At 35.4% G+C, this 22,852-nt stretch overlaps 2 protein-coding genes across 2 annotated transcripts; one reads left to right on the plus strand and one right to left on the minus strand.

Annotated features, from left to right (window-relative positions):
• Positions 1–4,468: 4,468 nt before the first annotated feature.
• LOC145975838 (uncharacterized) lies at positions 4,469–7,790 on the minus strand. The gene is made up of 4 exons (XM_083106580.1): positions 6,029–7,790; positions 5,527–5,795; positions 4,577–5,401; positions 4,469–4,500 (listed from the first exon to the last, which is right to left on the minus strand). Exons 2-4 carry the CDS (start codon positions 5,768–5,770, stop codon positions 4,469–4,471), a joined length of 1,101 nt encoding a protein of 366 aa, XP_082962706.1. The 5' UTR covers positions 5,771–5,795; positions 6,029–7,790.
• LOC145975839 (uncharacterized) lies at positions 6,700–11,243 on the plus strand. Its single transcript, XM_083106581.1, has 4 exons — positions 6,700–6,714; positions 10,665–10,791; positions 10,869–11,030; positions 11,108–11,243. The coding sequence occupies exons 1-4, from the start codon at positions 6,700–6,702 to the stop codon at positions 11,176–11,178; spliced, it is 375 nt and encodes a 124-aa protein (XP_082962707.1). The 3' UTR covers positions 11,179–11,243.
• The last annotated feature ends 11,609 nt before the right edge of the window (positions 11,244–22,852 follow it).

The raw sequence follows: 22,852 nt of genomic DNA on the forward strand, positions 1-22,852 counted from the left end.
AAGAAAAGGACGTCAAAATAGGTACATTTTATGACGTCAAAATGTGGTACATCATGACGTCAAGAATCTGTGACATTAGACCGTCACTTTTACGTTATAAAAACGTCAATTCGTGACGTCAAGAATAGACAGTGAATGACCAATTTGAAACGTCAAAATGACGTGTGCTTGTTACCTGAGACTGCAATGTGCAATGTTGTAACATTGCAGCAATGTTGATGCAAACTTCTGTGCTATATGGGTCCCCTCTATAAGGCTGTCGATTCTCGCGCGCTCTTCCTTATTCCACATATTCGTCAGCTCTACACTCATTGTCAGCATGTACAGTACACGTACGCGACCCGCGCCAGTGGAAGGGGAAGCGGGGAAGCACGAGTTATAGTTCGTGGGCCAGGCCTGTACTATAGATATCCAAATGTCAATTTCTTGTAACATTTCTGCTAACATTCTGTTATCATCATTTGATATAACGAATTTTTTATACAATCTGCAATCTTACTGTCGACAAAAATTTGTAGCAAAAATGGACAAAATCTGTTTGAACAGACTTTGCTGACTGGGTATTAGATAAATTTTTCCGTGTGGATTATTAGCTGACTGACAGTCGACTATAGTCGAGTCATTTGTCGGCTGTTAGTCGACTTTAAGTTGACATTCAGTCTGACATTGAAGTCGACTTTAGACTTTTTCTGCCGACTGACAGTCAACTAACAATCGACTTAGTGCTGTTTGGGTATTGGTTTACATATTTTGTAGATATTTATGAAACCTCGAATTGCGCACATTTGGATATCTACAGCATCTATAATAGCTATTTTTCATATATTCGTGGATACCCACACAGCACCAAGTCGTCTAAAAGTACTGCTAAAACTGGACACTTTTTGTCACAGACATCTTTTACTGACATCGTTAAGTCGACGGAAAGATGGCTAAAAGTCATCTCATAACCCGAATTCAGTGACTTTTTAGTCTTGTCCATATGATGACTAAAAGATGATTTGATTCATTCTATATAGATTATCGACACTTGGTAGTAAGAACTTCAATACACGCAATGGGCTATTTCTCCCATTTATCCGCCTAATTTCTAATAATCTGTTTAATATTCTGAATCCCAACAAGGAATCCAGATTATTAAATAAGTTATTTTAAATTCAATTTGTCAGAAATTAAATTGATAAGCAGTAATGTCAGGAAAAGGATGCAGCTCGCACGCATACAATCATTCTGCGTGGCACATATATGTGGCTCTCTCTGATTGATGCGTGCGAGCAGTATCCTCTTTCTGGCATTACTGCTCGTAAAAGGCAAAAATATGCTTCAGGTCTTATATTAATTACTAATTCTTTACATACATTTCGTGATAAATATATATCCAGACAGCACATAAATATCCGAAGGACATCCATAAGACGACCGTTAAGGATATTAAGGATATCTACAGATGATTCGTTTTACGTTCTTCGGACATTCAATGGACGTTCGTGGTATATCAGTTTATGAAATTGGTGGACATACTTTATTCCCTAAATGATAATATAATTTATCTATTTCATATAAAATTTTACATAAGAATTTCATATAAAAATTTTATGTATAATTTATACTTGCATATTGCACTTTACATTTTAAATACATAATGAACGGATTATTTTCGTTTATTCGCCGGACATTTACTTGTCCAACTTATAAAATCAATTTAATATCTGAAATTCGTGCATTTAGATCAGAAATTAAATTGAACAGTATATTTTTAATCTTATTTGTTACCTTCGCAAACTTTATATAATTCTCATAATTAAAACTTAAATACGAGAAAGATGGCGCATCGCACGTCGCGTAGCGGTAAACGAACGAACTAACACATCCTTGCGTGCTCGCGCGAAACTTTGACATCCAAGACCGAACATCTTGTGGACGTCCAAATATTGGCCATTAACGGATGTCTCAAATCGGATGTACGATGGACGTACATTTCATGTCCATGGACGTAAAATGGACATAAAATGAATATCCATAGGATGTCCTGTGCTGTCTGGGTATTAAATACGAGATAAGTTAAGAGTGGCTCGCCGCGTAGCGGCAAGCGAAGAAACATGTACCACATACTATTATGTCTTTTTTATGTAATCTTTTTCGACAAAACGAAAAGATGTCTTCGTTATCTTTTAGTATAATGTGCTGTGTGGGTATCTTTAAGCCTATGAAGAATATCTAATGGATATTTAATACCAATTATTTTCCGTATGGGAATTAAAAGGATCAAATTTTTGAGAAACGACATTAAAATAAAAATTTAGTAGTTAATGGACATGATATTAAATTGACTGAAAATTGACTTATAATCGCCATAAAGTTGACTTCTAAGGCCTCTGCTACAATGAGTCGCAAGTCGTAAGTTGTGAGCGAATTGACCAACCATAGTCGATTATTTAAAAAATAATCAACCATGATTGGTCAATTTGCCTACGACTTACGACCTACGACTCATTGTAGCGGAGGCCTAAGTCGACTTATTAGCTGACTGACAGTCGACTATAGCCGAGTCATTTGTCGGCTGTTAGTCGACTTTAAGTTGACATTCAGTCTGACTTTGAAGTCGATTTTAGTCCCGATAGTCTACAATAGATAATTTAAGCCCTAAGCCTTAAGAAATTGACCAATCACAGCCGAGTATTCTCTTCATACTTGACTGTGATTGGTCAATCTCTTAAGGCTTAAGGCTTAAATTACCTATTGGCCTGGTTTACACCGTACGTCTTTTGATACGCGAATCAAAAGTAATGCGCACCAAACGTTTAATTCGACTGCGTTTACATCAGATGTATAAATACATGCGCGCGCTTTAAGGAATCCAGCTAAAGTACGTAATAAAGTACGAAGAGTCGACAAGTGATACACAGTAGTGTTATATTATCCTTCTCTATATTATCCTATTATATTAATCCTTCGTTCTTTGATGCATAATAGAGACCCTCTAATAAGAGTCGCGAAATAAAGAATCCAATTTTGATTGGTGGCGACATTTTTCAGCAAAAACCAGAAGTAGCCATGGCGCGAAATTTAATTTCTAAAGTATGGTGTTTCAAATAAAAGAAACAAGTTCATAGATACAAGTTGATACATGAAAAAAATTTATTATTTTATTTAAAAGATAAAATAATACTAAATTCCACAAAAAAACCTCGCAGAGATACGAAGCATTGGTTGGGTTTCAATTTTGTCGTCCTACATTTGCAGTCCATTTTGCTCTTTGTTCGGGATTTCGAGGAAAGATTTTCATTATATAACCCTTTTTCGAAGAATTGTTACAGTCTGGCGCAGAACAACCAGTCATTTTATAAATTTTGAAGTACGTTAATAATATAATCTTCCTGTACAGACAACTGTTTAGATGCACATGTGTTTCTAGGTTAATGTGTCATGTCGAACATGACACATAATAATGATGTAATGGTGTTCACAGTTGTATTATATTATCCATGGTTCCGGTTTTTGCTGAAAAATGGCGTTGTCGACCTAACTTTACCGTGTCATTTCGCGACTCTTATTAGAGGGTCTCTAATGCATAAGTGTTTACAGCGCCACACATATGCTTGATACGCGTATTATTTTGATATGATACGCCTTCTCGATGCGTATCGTACCAACTCAAACGGCATTGTTTACACCATACATTTAGTACGAACATAACATTTGATACGCGTATCCATGGTGTAAGTAACAAGGTGTGCTATCTTCTCGGACGAATTTTGGTCACATTCTGCGCAGCACCAAGTTTCCGCCATCTTACAAAATCACCATGGCAACGCGACGCTGAATTTAAACGAAATATCATGAAATGTCATGACACAGTGTCATTATGCACAGTTTTGCAGCAGTTTCGTGAGTTTTGTGAATGCAATACAAAAAAAATCCTTTTTATATTATGTTTTTTTCTATTATGTTTAGTTAGAACAAGATCATACATAAGACTTCGAATAATTAATAAAAAAATTTCGGCAGAAAATAATAGAATAAAACATAAAAGAAAAATGACAAAATTCACAAATAAAAAGTAATTTCATTTTTATTATATCTTCTATATTGTTTATTATGTGTTATGTATTCTCTATCGTTTATTATATGTTTATTGTTTCTTATATGTGTTTATGTGTCTTATATTTGTTTATTTATATTTATGTGTTTGTATTTATTATTTTCTAAAAATATATTCACCATAATTATAATTACACACGAAAGATTTTTCATTAAAACCCTTTCTCTTGCCCGAATCTTCGTTTTAATATCCATTTAAATTATACAAGATGGCGGAATCTTGTCACGCTCTCTTATTGGTCAGTAGAAATGCCTGCGCAGTAGCACACCTTGTTACTTACACCATGCGCGTATCAAACGGTCGGCGTAAACCAGGCCACAGTAGGGACACACAGCGTCGGCACCTTTGATCTTTTTCAGCCGATCTTTAGCCGTCTGCCATGTTTTTAGGTTGCAGTTCTGTATCAATAATATCGAAAACCCTTGTCATATATAAATTTTTTATTAATTTTTGAAAGATATTTTTTTATGCAACTTATAAGTGTAGATTTTAATTGTCCTGCCATACACGTTGTACGCGGTAATAAATAACAAATTGGCAACTTCCAATTTTTATAAATACCACGAAGTAAAAATACTGTTGCGGTAACACAGAGTTCAAAAAATCGCTGATCGCCTAAATCCATTAAACCAACTACTTTATCTTTGCCTATATCGTAAAATAAATGTGCTTTTAATGCCATTTCATCAATACATAATACACAGTATTTATCTAATTCTTCTAAGTTATTTATATACATTGAAAGATTATTAAATAAGTTTTCATTTAATCCAATATCAAAACTCATATTCTGTATATATCTATTTAAGGAACGTTTTGTTGGTAAGTGAAATATGGTTCTTAATTGATAGTATAATTTTGGACCTTTAAAATATAATTCTAAGGCCAACTTTTTTAATTCATTTGAATACTTGAACCTTTTCTTTTTATTTAAAAGTGCTTGGTTCCGTACAAAAGTTGCACATTCTGCAGATAAAAACGTTTCGCAATATTTACACCATTCGTCAAGCGAAAGCTCTTGCGTTTTTATTGTTTTTTTCAAATTTTTAATTTTATTTTCTAAATAATACGTAGGATTTTGTAATTTTTTATTTTTACGTTTAAGATCTTCCGTAATTTCGTGATGATGAATCCAATAGGCTGAAGTCTGTATACCTCTTGTAGTAAAACCTCTTCTATTTACTTCATCTAGCTGAATAATTTCTTCTGTTTGAGATTCTGCATTGTCCAGATTTATAACATATGTTTGTGTTGCTTGATCTATTTTATTTCTTTCATTACTCAAGCAGACCAATGTATCTAATGGATTTAAAAATTAAAACATTAATGCATAAAATAAAGCATAAAATAAAAATAAATATTTAGTATAATGCTTATAATAATACTAAGTACATAAATTATATGTGATTATAAAAGTTTTGTACTATTTTGGTTCGGTTGTACTGCAGATTGGAATATTGTTGGGATCGGTTGTACTGCATTTTCTATATTTTCTTGAGGCACATTTTGGTTCAGTTGTATTGCAGATTGGAATATTGTTGGGATTGCATTTGGCATCAGTCTGTTCTTTAAGTCATTTAGAAAATGATTTTTCTCAAAGTGAGCTGCATATAAACGATAAGAAGAACCATATAATTTTTCAGCTTTTGATACTAAATCATTCCGCATAGCTGCTTGAGCCCAAATTATAACTCTGCAATATGTAATATAAACATTAATCATTTAAATTTAAAACAACTTTACTTATTACATTTTCTTTATATATTTAGATATACATATTTTTATATTTTAAAATAAAATAAAATAAAATTTATATGTATTATCAAAAAACAATTATACAAAACATGCATCAATAAAATCAAAATATTTTTTATCTTTATTTTTATTATTATTTTCTAAAATAAGATAATTAAAACTACTACCTACCTTTCTTTATCTTTTGGAAAATGAAAGAAATGTTATATTGTCACAATTATTATTCAGACAATTTTGTGCGGCACACTTTCTGTATATGATTCTTGCAGTCATTTTTAAGACGTTTATCTTAACATAAGTGATTGTATAGGTTATGTTTCACTACAGTAATGAAAATATATTGGGACCCTTATGTCGAACGAGATTGGTGTGACCTATAAAAATGGCCGCTTACGATGCGCAAGCAAATCTGCGCGGCTGACTCGAGAACAAAGGACTGTCCCTACTGTATGTAAGTATACTGTGATCAAACGGTCGGTGTAAACCAGGCTATTATAGACCCGGCCTTAGACTTTTTCTGCCGACTGACGGTCAACTAACAGTCGACTTAGTGCTGTTTGGGAACTAATCACATTAATGATAAAATAATCGTCAGTTCATGACTGAAATATGACTTCAAAATAATGTTATTAGGCTGCTTTCACATGGAGCGTAACTTGCGTACGCGTAACTTACGCCAAACTCATCAACCAATCACATCGTATTAGTTATCATACGCAAATTCACCTAGTTATTTAACGTAATGCCGATACGCTAAATTCAATTTTTTGCGTAAGCCGCCGAAAGTCGCATATAGGCAACATCAGTCAGATCAGTGTATTTGCGCGATTTGCACAGAAAAAATGAACCAAATTCGGGTAAGAACAAATTTTAACAAATTTTATATAAAATAAAAATTATCCATTCTCTCAATTTAGATGTAATTCATCGCTTGCACAATATAACGAAATAATTTTAAGGTCCCAGTCAGCAAAGTCTATTTAAACAGATTTTGTCAATTTCTGCTACAAATTTTTGTCGACAGTAAGATTGCAGATTGTATAAAAAATTTGTTATATCAAATAATGATAACAGAATGTCAGCAGAAATGTTACAAAACCTGCTGACATAATTTGATAGCAGAAACTGAACAGGATTTGTTTAAAATTATCATAGCAGATTGGTGGCAGAAATCGAGCAAGATCTGCGCAACACAGTTTGATATCAGATTGGTTGCAGAAACCGAGCAGGATCTGCGCAATGAAATTTGATATCAAATTCTCGGCAGATATCGAGTAGAGCCTGCTGATATAACTGACGGCAGATTGATGGCAGAAATTGAACAGGATCTGTGCGACGCAATTTGACAACAGATTGTCGGCAGAAACCAAGCAGGATCTGCGCAATGAAATTTGATGTCAAATTATCGGCAGAAATCGAGTAAAGCCTGCAGATATAACTGACGGCAAATTGATAGCAGAAATTTAACAGGATCTGTGAGGCGCAATTTAATAGCAAATTGATAACAAAAATCGTGCAGGATCTGCGCACACAATCTCTGATAGCAGATTGACGGCAGAAACGGAACAGAGTTTGCATGATTCGATAGTTCCTTCACTTACCGCTACGTGAGCTGTACTTTCTCGTAATCTAATTTCTGTCAGAAATATATATAAAGTCGCGAATATGAATAAAAGACTAAAAATATAGTAATTATCATTTTAATTTCTATCATTTTAATTTCTGATATCTGATACAAGCAGATGAGATTCAGAATATTAAACTGATTGGAATCAATATGATAAATGGTAAATTATTCATGTACTGCCTATTTGAGGCATAAAGCATATGGCACGCCGTTTTGCTATTTAATATCATCATAAAAATTCTATCACATTAAAATAATACTGAAGAAAAAGGAATTATTATTATGTCTAGACATATTTATAATTCATCAAATTATTATTTAGCTATGACATAATTGAAAATGCAGAATTCAAATTATGTCTAGACAAAAAATTAATTCTAAATTTATTTTATGTTATAACATAAATATTTTTCGGGAATAAAAATTATGGACATAATTTTAATTCCCAAATTTTTATTATGTACATAATTTCAATTACCGAATTAAAATTCACGAATTAAAATTATGCACATAATTTTAATTCCCGAATTTCCATTATGTACATAATTTCAATTACCGAATTAAAATTCACGAATTAAAATTATGCACATAATTTTAATTCCCGAATTTCCATTATGTACATAATTTTAATTCCTGAATTAAAATTCACGAATTAAAATTATGTACATAATGGAAATTCGTGATTGGTGGCAACCCTGCACGTCTACGCGCGGCGTTAAGCCTTGTGTCCACGATGCTAGAAATCGGTTCGAGTCCTCGGATCGAAAAATGTGTAGCCAATTAATATGCAGTTTTTACGGAAAGGCAGCAATTTCATTGGCTACACATTTCTCGGTCCGAGAACTCGGACCGATTTCTAGCATCGTGGACACAAGGCTTTACACATATGTCCCCGTCCTACGAACGCAATCTCAATGTATAATGTGTCTTTTGCCGCGTTTTTACATAATCTTAAAGTTCTATGTTCAGTTAATGACATTTTCTCGTGTTCCTCGATGACTATTTTCAATAATATGGTTTTCAATCTTTCATGTAATCAGATAAAATAATTGTTTTTACGGTAATTATTCAGTTTAGGGACCTCACCTCAAATATCGATAAAATTAGACTCATTCGACGCGTTTTTGCACGAAATGACCGAATCTGGCAGAAAAAAGTGTCGCTCTGCTCCGCGAAGCGAAATATTAATGCTTAAAGTTGAGGACCAATGAAATTGCTGCCTTTCCGTAAAAACTGCATATTAATTGGCTACACATTTTTCGATCCGAGGACTCGGACCGATTTCTAGCATCGTGGACACAAGGCTTAACGCCGCGCGTAGACGTGCAGGGTTGCCACCAATCACGAATTTCCATTATGTACATAATTTTAATTCGTGAATTTTAATTCAGGAATTAAAATTATGTACATAATGGAAATTCGGGAATTAAAATTATGTACATAATGAAAATTCGGGAATTAAAATTATGTGCATAATACAAATTCTGGAATAAAAATTAGGTATATAATTTTAATTCATGAATTTTAATTCGGGAATTAAAATTATGTGCATAATTCAAATTCTCTATAAATATTATGTCTTAACATAATAAAAATTTCTTTCCATTTAAAATTTAATATGAAATCTAGGATTAAAATGACAGTCACACGTAATTTTAATTTTCAATTTTTATTCTGTTATAACATAATTTTTATTTACCGAATTTCTATTAGGACATGACATAATTTTTAAATCGTGATTTTCTATTATGTTGTAGCTTAATTTTAATTCACTGAATTATTATGATAGCTTACATAATTTATATTCCTACAATTATTATTTTGTTACGATATAAATAAAAATACATTAATATTATCTCAACATAATAAAAATGAATTAATATTATGTCTTGACATAAAAATAATTCCACGTATAGGCTATATATTTCTTTATGGTCCATATTTTGAATCCTCTTTCATCGATGAAAGTGCCTCTAAAAGTGGCTTATAACCAATCAGAAGGGTTATAAAATCACTTTTAGAGGCACTTTTATCGATAAAAAAGAATTTAGAATATGGACCTATGTATTTTGAATTAATTTTGTCAAGACATAATTTTAATTCATTTATATTATGTTATAACATAATAATAAAAATGATGCCGAAAAACTATCTACTTCAGTTTAAATCAATTATTGAATTTTTATTTTAGGTTAAGAAAATCTTATTAATAAATAGCAAAACGGCGTGCCATAAAAGCAAGAATTTAATTCTAAATAAATTACATCTCCAGTTTTACAAGTTACATTTACTTTTATCATTTACTTTATTATTAATTTAATTTAATTTAATTAGTCCTTCGCTATATGAGATATAACTACGATATAACATTTATTACATTAACATATATTACGATATAACATATGACATATATGTCACTTTAGAAGAAAATTGTAATTAACTTGCCGATAATATTCTTATTTAGGACTTGTAATAATCAATTTTGTTGCATTTATATAATATTAATAAAAGTAAGCGCAAATCTTGTGCAGTTTCTGCTGTCAATTTGCCATCAGGTTGCATGCGCAGATTCTGCTCGGTTTCTGCTGGCAATCTAACATCAAATTGCATCGCGCAGATCCTGCTCGATTTCTGCCGACAGTTTGTTGACAGGTTATGTTTTACAGACTCTGTCGCCAAAACAAAAGCTTAATGTGGACACAGATGGCTACGGTTCTAGTGTGGGATTCTGATCGAATTTGCTGCCAATCTGCTGCCAACCTACTAACATTTTGCTTACTGGGATTATCTCTGGTTAAAATTATTTTCAGAATCTTTCATAACAATTTTTTAGATTTATTTTTATGAACATTTCTGAAAGATGTGTCAATTCATATAGAAAATCTTAAAATTTTCTGGGTTTTAGAATTTTTATACGAATTGACGCACCTTTCAAAAATGTTCAGAAAAAGAAACCTAAAAATTGTTCTGAGAAATTCTGAAAATAATATTCACCAAGTAAACCTTAAAATTATTTCGTTATATTGTTCAAGCAATGAATTATGTCTAATTGTAAGTATTGAATGAATATCTTATGGCCCAGCGTGTCCAATAATTACTCTGTCATTTGCATGCTGGACGAGTTTGAGCAACCTGTTGTGGCTTATGTATCTTCACTTACATATTTCTTTTTTAATACAGCACAAATGTGGATACTGTGGATGGATTTTTAAATTTACCACAAACTTTGCTGAGCACGAGTGCTTCAAAGATTATATGGAAGAAATAGATCACATCAATGTTGACGAAAACTATGTCGTGACAATAGGTATGATTACTATACATATCTTTTCACTCACTCATTTCACTCTATTAAATAAATCAAATAATATTATTATTTAACAGTTAAAAACAATGCAACGGTTGACAAAAAAGAAAATTTAAACGAACTCTTAATCGAAGCAGTTAGAAGCAAACCTGGCTTATATGATCTTCGTGTACCTGCTTTAGAGAGGACAATGTTACGCAAAAGAGCATTATGGATAGAAGTGTCGAACATACTACAAGGTATATTTTATCTAGAAAAATTTTTTCCTTATTTTATTGCATATATAAATGAATTTTAAAATCAATTATTTATCAAGGTTTCCTCAGTCCAGAAGAGGCTAAGGCTCATTGGAAGTATTTACGAGACAATTATATTGTTGCGACGTAAAAACAGTGGGCCCACTACAAAGCCTCGCCGAGCGAGATAATCGAGACAAGATCGCGCTCACATTTTTTGTCTCGCCGCTTTGACAAAGCAAAACGCCGCGTTTGATGTATGCGAGCACCGACGAATCCGCCGATGCGATTCCGAAAACCAATCGAAAACATCCGTGCAATAGTAACCTCCCTTACACGGGAACCTTCTAGATCCGAACAGCGTCGTAAGCGCTCAGAAAGAATTCGTCCGTCGTAGCGTTAACGTTAAGAAGCCGAGCCTTCAAGCGTTATATTACAAGATATCTTTTATTACGAAATAAAGGCCGAGACCTTTCGAACTAGAGGCCGAGACCTCGTCATACAAATAGTGTTGACGGATGTAAAATCGTATATACAGTGAATAAACTCTAATTCGAAAATAATATGTGAAATTAATTCTCACATACCTACAACATCTGGTGCCTCCTGTGAGGTCGTTTGCGGTGCAAATGCGAACGACCGTTGAACGATTAGCGACCTGAACTATAGTGATCACATCAAGGCGAACACGGATTCGGGACTATAAAAATCAGCGGCTCTTCCAACCAGCCACGTCAGTCCGAGAACTGATTGTGAGCCACACGTTGCGAGACAGGAAGACGGGATCACGCAGCGAGAGACAGGTCAACGGCAAGTACATTCCACGTATATATCAGGTTGTCGATTGAGCAATTTTCCATCCTTTACCTTTTCCGAATTACATCATGGCTGATCGAATTAAACTTCTCGTTCAGAAACGAACGTCGCTAAAGTCGCAAATTACTAGTCTAACAAATCTTGTCGAACGGGAGCCGTATGATAAGACCGCGTTAAAATTACGCATGACTCGCATTACGGAACTTTATCACGCGTACGAAGAATTTAATGACGAGCTCATATTGTTAGATCCGAACAGTCAGCATAAGGACGAATTTGCGAACGTTCAAGAAAGATTTTATTCGCTAGCGAGCAAAGTCGAAGATATAATAGATTCTACCGCATCGACCGCGAGTGCCAGTACCTCGAGCAACGTAATACAACCCGGCGGCTCTGGGACTGCAGTGATTATGAAGCGGCGAGTAAAATTACCGGAAGCGTCTTTGCCTAATTTCGATGGTCGCTACGAGAATTGGTTGTCGTTTAAAAACACCTTTCTCGCTATGATAGATACACAAGCGGATCTATCCGATGTAGAAAAATTACAATATCTAAAATCGGCATTGAAAGGCGAGGCGGCTAATAAATTAAAGATTTTGTCAATTGAAGGCGCAAATTATCACAAAGCGTGGGAGTTGTTAACACGGTCTTACGAAGTAAAACGGATTTTGATTTCACGCCATCTTTCGTTGCTATTAAATTCGCCCGTTTTAGAAAAGGAAACGACCGACGGTCTGTCTAAACTTGCTGACGACGCACAACAGCATGTCGCATCTTTGGCCGCGCTGGGAGTCAATGTAGAGTCCGAAGTACTCGTAAACGTACTCGAGAGTAAATTACCAAAAAACACAGCCGAAAAATGGGAGGAAACGTTAGATCGAGACGAGTTTCCGAAGATCGACGATCTGTATGAATTTTTGTATAAAACCGCCGTTCGCGTGTCTAAACGTGCCCGAGAAACCAAACGAGACGAGAACAAATTTATACCTCCCTTTAAAAGGGGACGAATATCTAATAAGGCATTCGTGACTGACGTAACAAAGGATTGCACAGCTTGTAAAAATAAACAACATCCGTCATTTAAATGCATTAAATTCAAGCAGTTGACTGTGCCTAAGCGTATTGAATTCGTGAGAAACGCGATGCTTTGTTATAATTGCTTACGTTCTCATCGAGGTAAAGCTTGCAATTATACTAATTGTACTATTTGTCAAAAACGACACAACACACTTTTACATCTCGACAAAAACGCGGCCGCATCGACAACGACCAACGCGACAGTAACAAAAGAAGCGCAAACCGCATGACTAGAAAGGAACGGCGATAAGGCAACGTGTCTTGCAGCGATTTTACCTGCTTTTACGCCTCAATTAATGACGACCGCGACGATATTTGTACAAGATCACGATCTCAATAGGATTAAGTGCCGCGCATTATTAGATACATGCGCTACTGCCAATTTTATTTCGGAAAGACTCGCGAAATATTTGAAGCTCCCTATAACATCATGCGCACTACCGGTCGGTGCAATTAACTCTATGAATACGATATCAAAGGATGTCATTCAAATCACCATTCAATCTTTACACAATGAGTTCCGCAAGGAGTTATTATGTTTATCGATCCCGACGATATCAGATTTAGTGCCATCCGAGATTTTCCCACGACATTCCATCAAAATACCGTCGAACATCAAATTAACCAATCCGGAGTTCCATCTACCACGTCCGATTGACTTATTAATCGGTGCCGGAACAACATTGTCGCTATTCTCAATCGGTCAAATTGATCTGTCTCAAGGAAAGCACGATTTATATTTGCAAAAGACTCGCCTCGGCTGGGTCGTCGCGGGCGGAATGGCATCGCAGAATAGTCCGAAAAATGTAATATGTCAATTATCTAGCTTGGAACAACAGATCACTAAATTTTGGACGATCGAGGAACTAGTAATCGATACACCGAGATCTACCAAGGAGCTCGAATGCGAAGCGCATTTTGCAAAAAACGTAACCCGCGATAGCAGCGGCCGCTATATGGTGCGATTGCCATTTCATAAGGATGATAAACGCCTCGGTGACTCGCGAATCGTTGCATTCAAACGCCTGAATTCTCTCGAGCGAAAACTCGATTCAGACGCGATGTTAAAGACCGCCTATTCACAAACAATGCAAGAATATTTAGATTTAAAACAGATGTCTCCGATAAATGATCCATCTGACGACGAGTTTTATATGCCGCATCACGCAGTTATCAAATCTTCGAGCAACACTACGAAAATCCGCGTGGTATTCGACGCGTCGGTGAAGTCAAACACTGGCAGGTCTTTGAATGATATATTAATGGTAGGCCAGACTATTCAAGACACATTGTTCACGCATCTCACTCGATTCCGCACATATAAATACGTTCTTACCGCGGATATAGGAAAGATGTATAGACAGATATGGTTACACGAGGATGATCGAATATATCAACGCATACTCTGGTGTCAAAATGATCAAATAAAAACCTTCCAATTTAACACTCTCACATTTGGCGTATCTTCATCGCCTTATCTTGCCATAAAGACGATTCAGAGACTTGCCGAGGATGAGCACGACGCGTTTCCTATGGCCGCCCGAATTCTTAAAACACATTTATACGTGGACGATTTATTGACCGATACGAATACTATCAGCGAAGCTCGTGCGTTACGGGACGACATAATTACATTACTTTCTCGGGGCGGCTTCAATATTCGGCAATGGGCGTCGAACGACGAACGTATTATCAACGATTTAGCACCCGATGCGATTAATTTGAATCTTGTACTCGATAAAGATAATTCTTTAAAAACACTAGGCATAGCGTGGCGCGCATACGACGACATGCTACGCTATTCAGTGCGCTCGATTAATCGCGTCGAAAAAATCACGAAACGAATTATTTTTTCTGAGGTAGCTAAGATTTTCGACCCGTTAGGTATACTAGGCCCTATAATATTACATGCCAAAAAATTAATGCAAAATTTGTGGCGGTGTAGATTAGACTGGGATGAGTCTATTCCACCTAGTATACACACTGCATGGACAGATTTCGCGACACAATTAGATTCACTTAAATAATTATCTATTAATCGTCAAGTATTAATTCCCGACTACACCGATATTCAAATTCACGGATTCTGCGATGCGAGTAACGTGGGTTACGGTGCTTGCCTATACATTCGTTCGAGCAATCAATACAACAACGTACGTTGTCGCCTACTTTGCGCTAAATCTCGAGTCGCGCCAATGAAACCTGTGACGACACCGAGGCTCGAACTATGCGGCGCACTTTTATTAGCCAAATTATATCGCGAAGTACACCGTGCGTTGGGACTCTCCCTTAACAAAACAGTACTATGGAGCGACTCGACGATTGTACTACATTGGATTAAAACTTCACCTCGCCTTTTAAAAACATACGTGTCTCACCGCGTGACTCAAATCCAAGAAATTACTGATTTACAAGTTTGGCGACATATCAGATCGGAAGACAACCCAGCCGATGCACTATCGAGGGGTCAATTGCCGAACGCTTTTCTCGACAATCGGTCATGGTTCTCAGGACCATCGTGGCTGACTGGCGGGGAAAGCGAATGGTCCGATAAAGGCCTAAAATTAAGCGAAATACCAGAACTAAGAAAAAACACGTGTTTTGCAACGGTCCCTAATGATTTAAGCATATTTGAAAAATATTCGTCATATTCACGATTATTAAGAGTTATCGCGCTGTGTATGCGTTTTCGACTAAAGAACACATATCACGGTCAGTTATGTATAAAGGAAATAGACGAAGCGGAAACTAAGATAATAAAATTAATTCAAGCTTCTTATTTTACACGTGAACTGAAAGAACTTATAAATAAACGCTCAATAAATAAGAGTAGCGTTGCCGCATTGAATCCGTTTATCGACGAAAACGGTATCATTCGCGTCGGCGGACGCCTCAAACTGTCAGAATTAACCTTTGCGCAAAAACATCCGATTTTGTTACCAAGTCATCATTTCTTAACGGATCTAATTATTAAGGAAACGCATGAAAAATATTATCACACAGGCATTCAAACGACTTTATACACGATTAGGCGCAAATTCTGGCTACTTGATGGTCGAAATCAAGTCCGTAAAGTCGTGCGGTTATACATACGTTGTTTTCGCTTTCACGCCGATACAACCGATTATAAAATGAGTAACTTACCAAAAAATCGGGTGCGTAACACATCTCCGTTCACTCATACGGGGATCGATTATTGCGGCCCGTTTTATATCAAGGAGAAAAAATATCGGAATCGAAATAAAATCAAAGTATATGTATGTGTATTCGTATGCATGGCCGTCAAAGCGGTACATTTAGAGGTCGTGAGCGATCTAACCACCGACGGATTTTTAGCCGCTTTACGGCGTTTTATGTCGAGACGAGGTATTCCGACACATGTTTATTCAGACAATGGAACCAACTTTGTGGGAGCGAATAATCATTTAAGAGAATTATATGTTCTTTTCAACTCCGATGAACATAAAAATCAGACGAATCGGTTCTCTACCGAACATCATATCACGTGGCATTTTATACCTCCCATGGCTCCACATTTCGGTGGATTATGGGAATCCACGGTGAAGTTATTTAAACACTATTTTAAACGTGTCGTCGGAGAACTTCTGTTTACGTTCGAAGAACTGAATACATTCACGGTAGAAATTGAAGGAATCTTAAACTCGAGACCTATATCCTCTATCTCCTCCGATCCTAATGATCTATTAGTCCTAACACCTGCGCATTGCTTAATCGGTAGACCATTAATTTATATGCCGGAGCCTGATCTCTCGTCTGTCCCAGCCAACCGTTTGTCCACCTGGCAACATATAACCAAGGTGCGACAGGATTTCTGGGCACGATGGAGCCTGGAATATCTAAATGAACTTCAAGTTCGACGTAAATGGATAAGGAACGGAGAAAACATCGACCTCGGAATGATCGTGCTCATCAAGGAGAAGAACCTCCCGTGTATGCAATGGGCCTTAGGCAGGATCGTGGAAATCCATCCAGGAGAAGATGGAATAGTGCGAGCCGCTACCGTTAAAACTACAATAGGAACATTAAAGCGAGCCGTAAAATGTCTATGTCCACTTCCAATCGAACACTACGTACAGAACGATAAGACAAAAACTGTATGAATTGTAAACAACTTTATTAATGTAACATAATTATGGATACATTGCGATTGATCGGTACCCTCTCAACGGGGGGAGTATATTGCGACGTAAAAACAGTGGGCCCACTACAAAGCCTCGCCGAGCGAGATAATCGAGACAAGATCGCGCTCACATTTTTTGTCTCGCCGCTTTGACAAAGCAAAACGCCGCGTTTGATGTATGCGAGCACCGACGAATCCGCCGATGCGATTCCGAAAACCAATCGGAAACATCCGTGCAATAGTAACCTCCCTTACACGGGAACCTTCTAGATCCGAACAGCGTCGTAAGCGCTCAGAAAGAATTCGTCCGTCGTAGCGTTAACGTTAAGAAGCCGAGCCTTCAAGCGTTATATTACGAGATATCTTTTATTACGAAATAAAGGCCGAGACCTTTCGAACTAGAGGCCGAGACCTCATCATACAAATAGTGTTGACGGATGTAAAATCGTATATACAGTGAATAAACTCTAATTCGAAAATAATATGTGAAATTAATTCTCACATACCTACAACATATATAAAAGCTCGTAAGAAGGTTCGAGCGTATGTACCTAGCGGATCTAGCGCTAATGCCATTGAAAATAAACTAAAAAAAAACCTGTTAAAATATTATTTTCATTTATTTATTTATATATTTTCTTATTTATTAATTATTATTTATTATTTACATACTTTTTATTTATACACGCTGCACCTCATCCATTTCACCGTACATTACGTTTAACCATATGATTACGCACATTTTTAAGTACCTAAGGGTGCGGTCCCATGGAGCGTATTACGATACGCGCGTATCGGGCGTATCGTAATACGCTCCATGGGACCGCACCCTAATTCACATGGCGCGTATTTAGCAATACGCCTAAATAATAATAACCAATAGAAAATCGATTTTAGTATTTCTGCTATGTTCTACAACAGAAAGTCTAATCTTTATTGGTTAAATTTGTTACGCTTTACGCAAAATTTAACGAAATACGCTCCATGTGAAAGGGCTTTTTTTAAATGGCGTAAGTTCTGGCATATTACTAGAATACGCAAGGTACACAGCAGTACGCGTGTACGCAAGTTACGCTCCATGTGAAAGCAGCCTTAAGACGTCAATATAAAGTCATGTAACAAATCAGTCATTTTGACGACATATGACTAAAAATGACCAGTTTGGAACAAAATGACGGGTTAATAACTTTTTCAATCTTTAGAAACGCAGCCAATCAATGAGCTTAAAATTTTTGTCGTACCAGAGAGAAGACTGAGAGGTGTCATGGCCCGCTTTTAGGTGATCTCTGAAAGCGATACGCCCTCTGTGGACCTTAAAAACGTGCACCTAAACTACGAAGCCAAGGTGCACGAATGTTCTCAGAGGGTAACATAAGGTGCACAATTTCTGGTTCCGTGCTATGTGCACAAAATGTCGATAGCACCAGTGCTCTATAGCAAGGTGCTTACGTATATCAAATAAATTTTAATATAAATGAGAAATGACGAATTTGATATCCTCTCTCTCTTTCTCTCTCTCTCTCTTTATATATACAGGGTGACCCATTTTAACTTAGGCAGCCAAATAACTCGAAAAATAAGCAAGATAGAGAAAAATGTTTTAGACAAAAGTTGTATGGTTTCGAGGGGGCCATAAGATGGTATCATTGGTTTGACCTTGAAGAGTCATTTGAAGGTCACGTGAAGGTCACTTCAATTTTTTTAAATGGAACATCCTATATATTTTTGTACATTCTTGTAGCTCATCTCGAGAGCTTTCCAAAACACTATAATTAAGTACATTTTCGTTAAGTACTTTTTGAGTTATGAGGCTTGAAATAATTTCTTAATTTTACATAAACCGTAAAATATCTTGTAAAATATTCATTTTTCGATTACCTTACCTTAATAGTTTTATGTACAAAATAATGAGAGGAATCAATTGGTGTAAAGAAAACACATAGTTGTTTCGAAGAAAAAATATGTAATTTGCAATTAACAATTCCATATTTTTTCTTAAAAACAACTATGTGTTTTCTTTACACCAATTGATTCCTCTCATTATTTTGTACATAAAAGTATTAAGGTAAGATAATCGAAAAATGAATATTTTACAAGATATTTTACGGTTTATGTAAAATTAAGAAATTATTTCAAGCATCATAACTCAAAAAGTACTTAACGGAAAGGTACTTAATTATAGTGTTTTGGAAAGCTCTCGAAATAAGCTACAAGAATGTACAAAAATATATAGGGTATTCCATTTAAAAAAATTGAAGTGACCTTCACGTGACCTTCAAATGACTCTTCAAGGTCAAACCAATGATACCATCTTATGGCCCCCTCGAAACCATACAACTTTTGTCTAAAACATTTTTCTCTATCTTGCTTATTTTTCGAGTTATTTGGCTGCCTAAGTTAAAATGGGTCACCCTGTATATATATATATATTTTTTTTTTCTTATATATGAATTTGCAATGAGCAGCGACATATTTTTTCTTAAGAACAATCATATGTTTTCTTTACATTAACTGATTCCTCTTATTATTCTATGCATAAAATTATTAAAGTAAAATAATCGAAAAATGAACATTTTATCAGATATTTTATAATTTATATAAAATTATGTCAACTTAAAGAATCAAATAACTCGTTAACTACTCAATTTTTGACTATCCTATCTTTATAACTTTTTACACGGAATATTGCGAGGAATCGATTTATATTAAAAAATTAGGATGGTTCCATTAAAAAATATGAAGATAATCTTGAAATCTTTGAAACGCTTCCACTTACGAAAACAATATTACTAGCATATCATGGTCCTTTTAATCGTACAATTTTTTCATATCTGTAAAAATAGAGTAGATATTTCAAGTGAGCAAAGTTATATATATATATATATGTGTGTGTGTGTGTGTGTGTAGCGTATACGGGAGTTATGTGAGCAAGCGAGAAGGTAATAAGAGAGAGCGAAATGGCAATAAGAGCGAGCGAGATAGCAATAGCACGAGCAACGAAGACTCGGAAATCGAGTCTTTCTTGCAGACTGGCATACTATTTCTCTCTCGCTCGCTCCTATTACTATCTCGCTCACTCCTATTACTATCTCGCTCGCTCCTATTACTATCTCGCTGGCTCCTATTACTATCTCGCTCGCTTCTGTTATTGTTTCACTCGCTCTTACGTACTCATATACTGTCATGCTCATTTCATTATCAAATCTGCCGCTGGCAAGCGGCCGATGACAAATTGTGACAAATAAATAAGTTAATTATTTTAAGATATATTTATAAGAATATGCAAGTAATTTTAATGGAATAATGAAAATTTTGCGATTAAAATAACATCAAACACGGTATCAATCGGATAAATGTAGTTAAACATATAATCAAAATTTTTATTATCAGACCAATTAAAAATTATTCAATTTACGTCGTTTGATATCATTTTAATCGCAAAAATCTCAATAATTCATTAAAATTACTTTCAAATGGATAAAATAAAAAATAGGAGTTTCAGTTTTTATTTTATAAGATGTTTACATTCGCGAGGAAGCCGAGTCCGCTTACCTTTACGACCTGTCAAGTGCGAGAGCGACAGCGAAACCGCGAGTCGAGAGCGAGCGAGATGACCTATCATCAAAGAATTCCGAAGTCTCTTACAATCGGCTTCTTCACTTCCTCTATCCATTCGCAATTTACGAGATTATAAAGTAAAAACTGAAACTTTTATTTTTTATTTTATCGATATGAAAGTAATTTTAATGAATTATTGAAATTTTTGCGATTAAAATGATATCAAACACGACGTAAATCGGATAATTTTTAATTACTCTGATAAACATTTTGATTATATATATTTAACTACATTTATCCGATTGATACCGTGTTTGATGTTATTTTAATCGCAAAATTTTCATTATTCCATTAAAATTACTCGCATACCCTTATAAATATATCTTAAAATGATTAACTTATTTATTTGTCACAATTTGTCATCGGCTGCTTGCTAGCGGCAGGCTTGATAACGAGATGAACATGACAGTATATGAGTACGTAAGAGCGAGTGAAACAATAACAGAAGCGAGCGAGATAATAATAGGAGCGAGCGAGATAGTAATAGGAGCGAGCGAGAGAGAAATAGTATGCTAGGCTGTAAGAAAGACTCGATTTTCGAGTCTTCGTTGCTCGTTCTATTCCTATCTCGCTCGCTCTTACTGCCATTTCGCTCCCTCTTATTACGTTCTCGCTTGCTCACATAACTCCCGCGTACACTATATACAGGGTGTATCAGACCACCCGTACCAGCCAAATATCTCGAAAATCAAGAACGACAGACAAAAATATTTCAGACAAAAGTTGTAGGGTTTCAAGTAACGTATTATATAGTAATATTGGTACGACCTTGAATAGTGTTGTCAAGGTCACGTGAAGGTCATCTTAAATTTCTCTTAAATGGAACCCCCTATTTTTCATTACATATTCTTCTAGCTTATCTCGAGGGCTTTTCAAAACACTACAATAAAGTATTCTTTCATTGAGTACTTTTCGAGTTATGAGGCTTGAAATCATTTCTTAATTTTACATAAACCGTTAAATATCCTGTAAAATATTCATTTTTCGATTATCTTACCTTAATACTTTTATGTAATGAGAGGAATCAATTGGTGTAAAGAAAACACAAAATTGTTTCGAAAAAAAAAATGTAATTGTTAATTGCAAATTACAGACAAATTCAAGACATGTCTTTACGTTACGATTTCTTCTGTGCTTTAACTGAAGTTTAATTTTACGTACGGAGTTAAATTTACGATCTATACTTAACGTAACGTAATGCGATACGGAACACCTTGTGCGGAGGCCCTACATAGTATATGATACAGCGTATCACTATCGTATCTGTACTGCGTACTATTCGGTACATATCGCACAATAGGAACTGTACCATATCAGTACGGAGTACTGAGCATGTATTGAAACCTAAAATGAACCAAACTGAAATATATATATAATAATTAATTAATTGAATATATTAGTAAGAACTTTTTATTAAAATTATTATTCTAAATATTTAATATATTAGGAGTCATCTCTGGATTATTGTTTAAATAGAGGAGTCCTAGCCTCACTATCTTGGCGCGCGTAACCGACGCAAGCGCGGCCGGACGGAATTCTTTTGATTGGTCAACTGTGCTAGTTACCCTATGAAGGATTCACACTGCGTTTATGCAGTATGGGCGCAATGTGAATCCTCCATAAGATAATCAGCACAGTTGACCAATAACGGAGTCTCCTCCCAGCGCGACTATTTTGTTTTTCACTGTGGCATCTTTCTTCTTGGTGATAACGTGAATCCGTACGGACGTGTTTTACTTTCTTCCGTGATTTTCAAGTTATTACAAGGAGTTTTCTATATTTCAAGGATATTTCAAGGATTCAAGGGGTCACTTTCATTTATCCAGTATCTGAGGTAAGTAATTTTTCATCTGACAATTAATTTGATAAACTTTTTATATAGTTTTAATGATAGATTAAAATTCATCCGATACCGGCTTTTCATTTTCAATTTTCTTTCCATTTTTCATTCATTTACGCCTTAGAATCTAAGACGTGAATGAATGAAAAAAGGGAAAAGAAATTGAGAATGAAAAGCCGGTATTGAATGATTTTTAATCCATCATTAAAACAGTGCTGGGAGTTATTTGCATATTTTGGCGCGATTTCGTGATTCACGCGTATTGCCCCCCATTCCCCGCTCGCGCGTTAGCAACGAATTGTTAGATACGCGTAACTAAGGAGCGCGGCGCTT

The sequence above is a fragment of the Camponotus vicinus genome, unplaced genomic scaffold, assembly GCF_025532165.1.
Source record: "Camponotus vicinus isolate PSW18456_S1 unplaced genomic scaffold, iyCamVici1.0 SCAF_8, whole genome shotgun sequence".
Classification (NCBI taxonomy): domain Eukaryota; kingdom Metazoa; phylum Arthropoda; class Insecta; order Hymenoptera; family Formicidae; genus Camponotus; species Camponotus vicinus.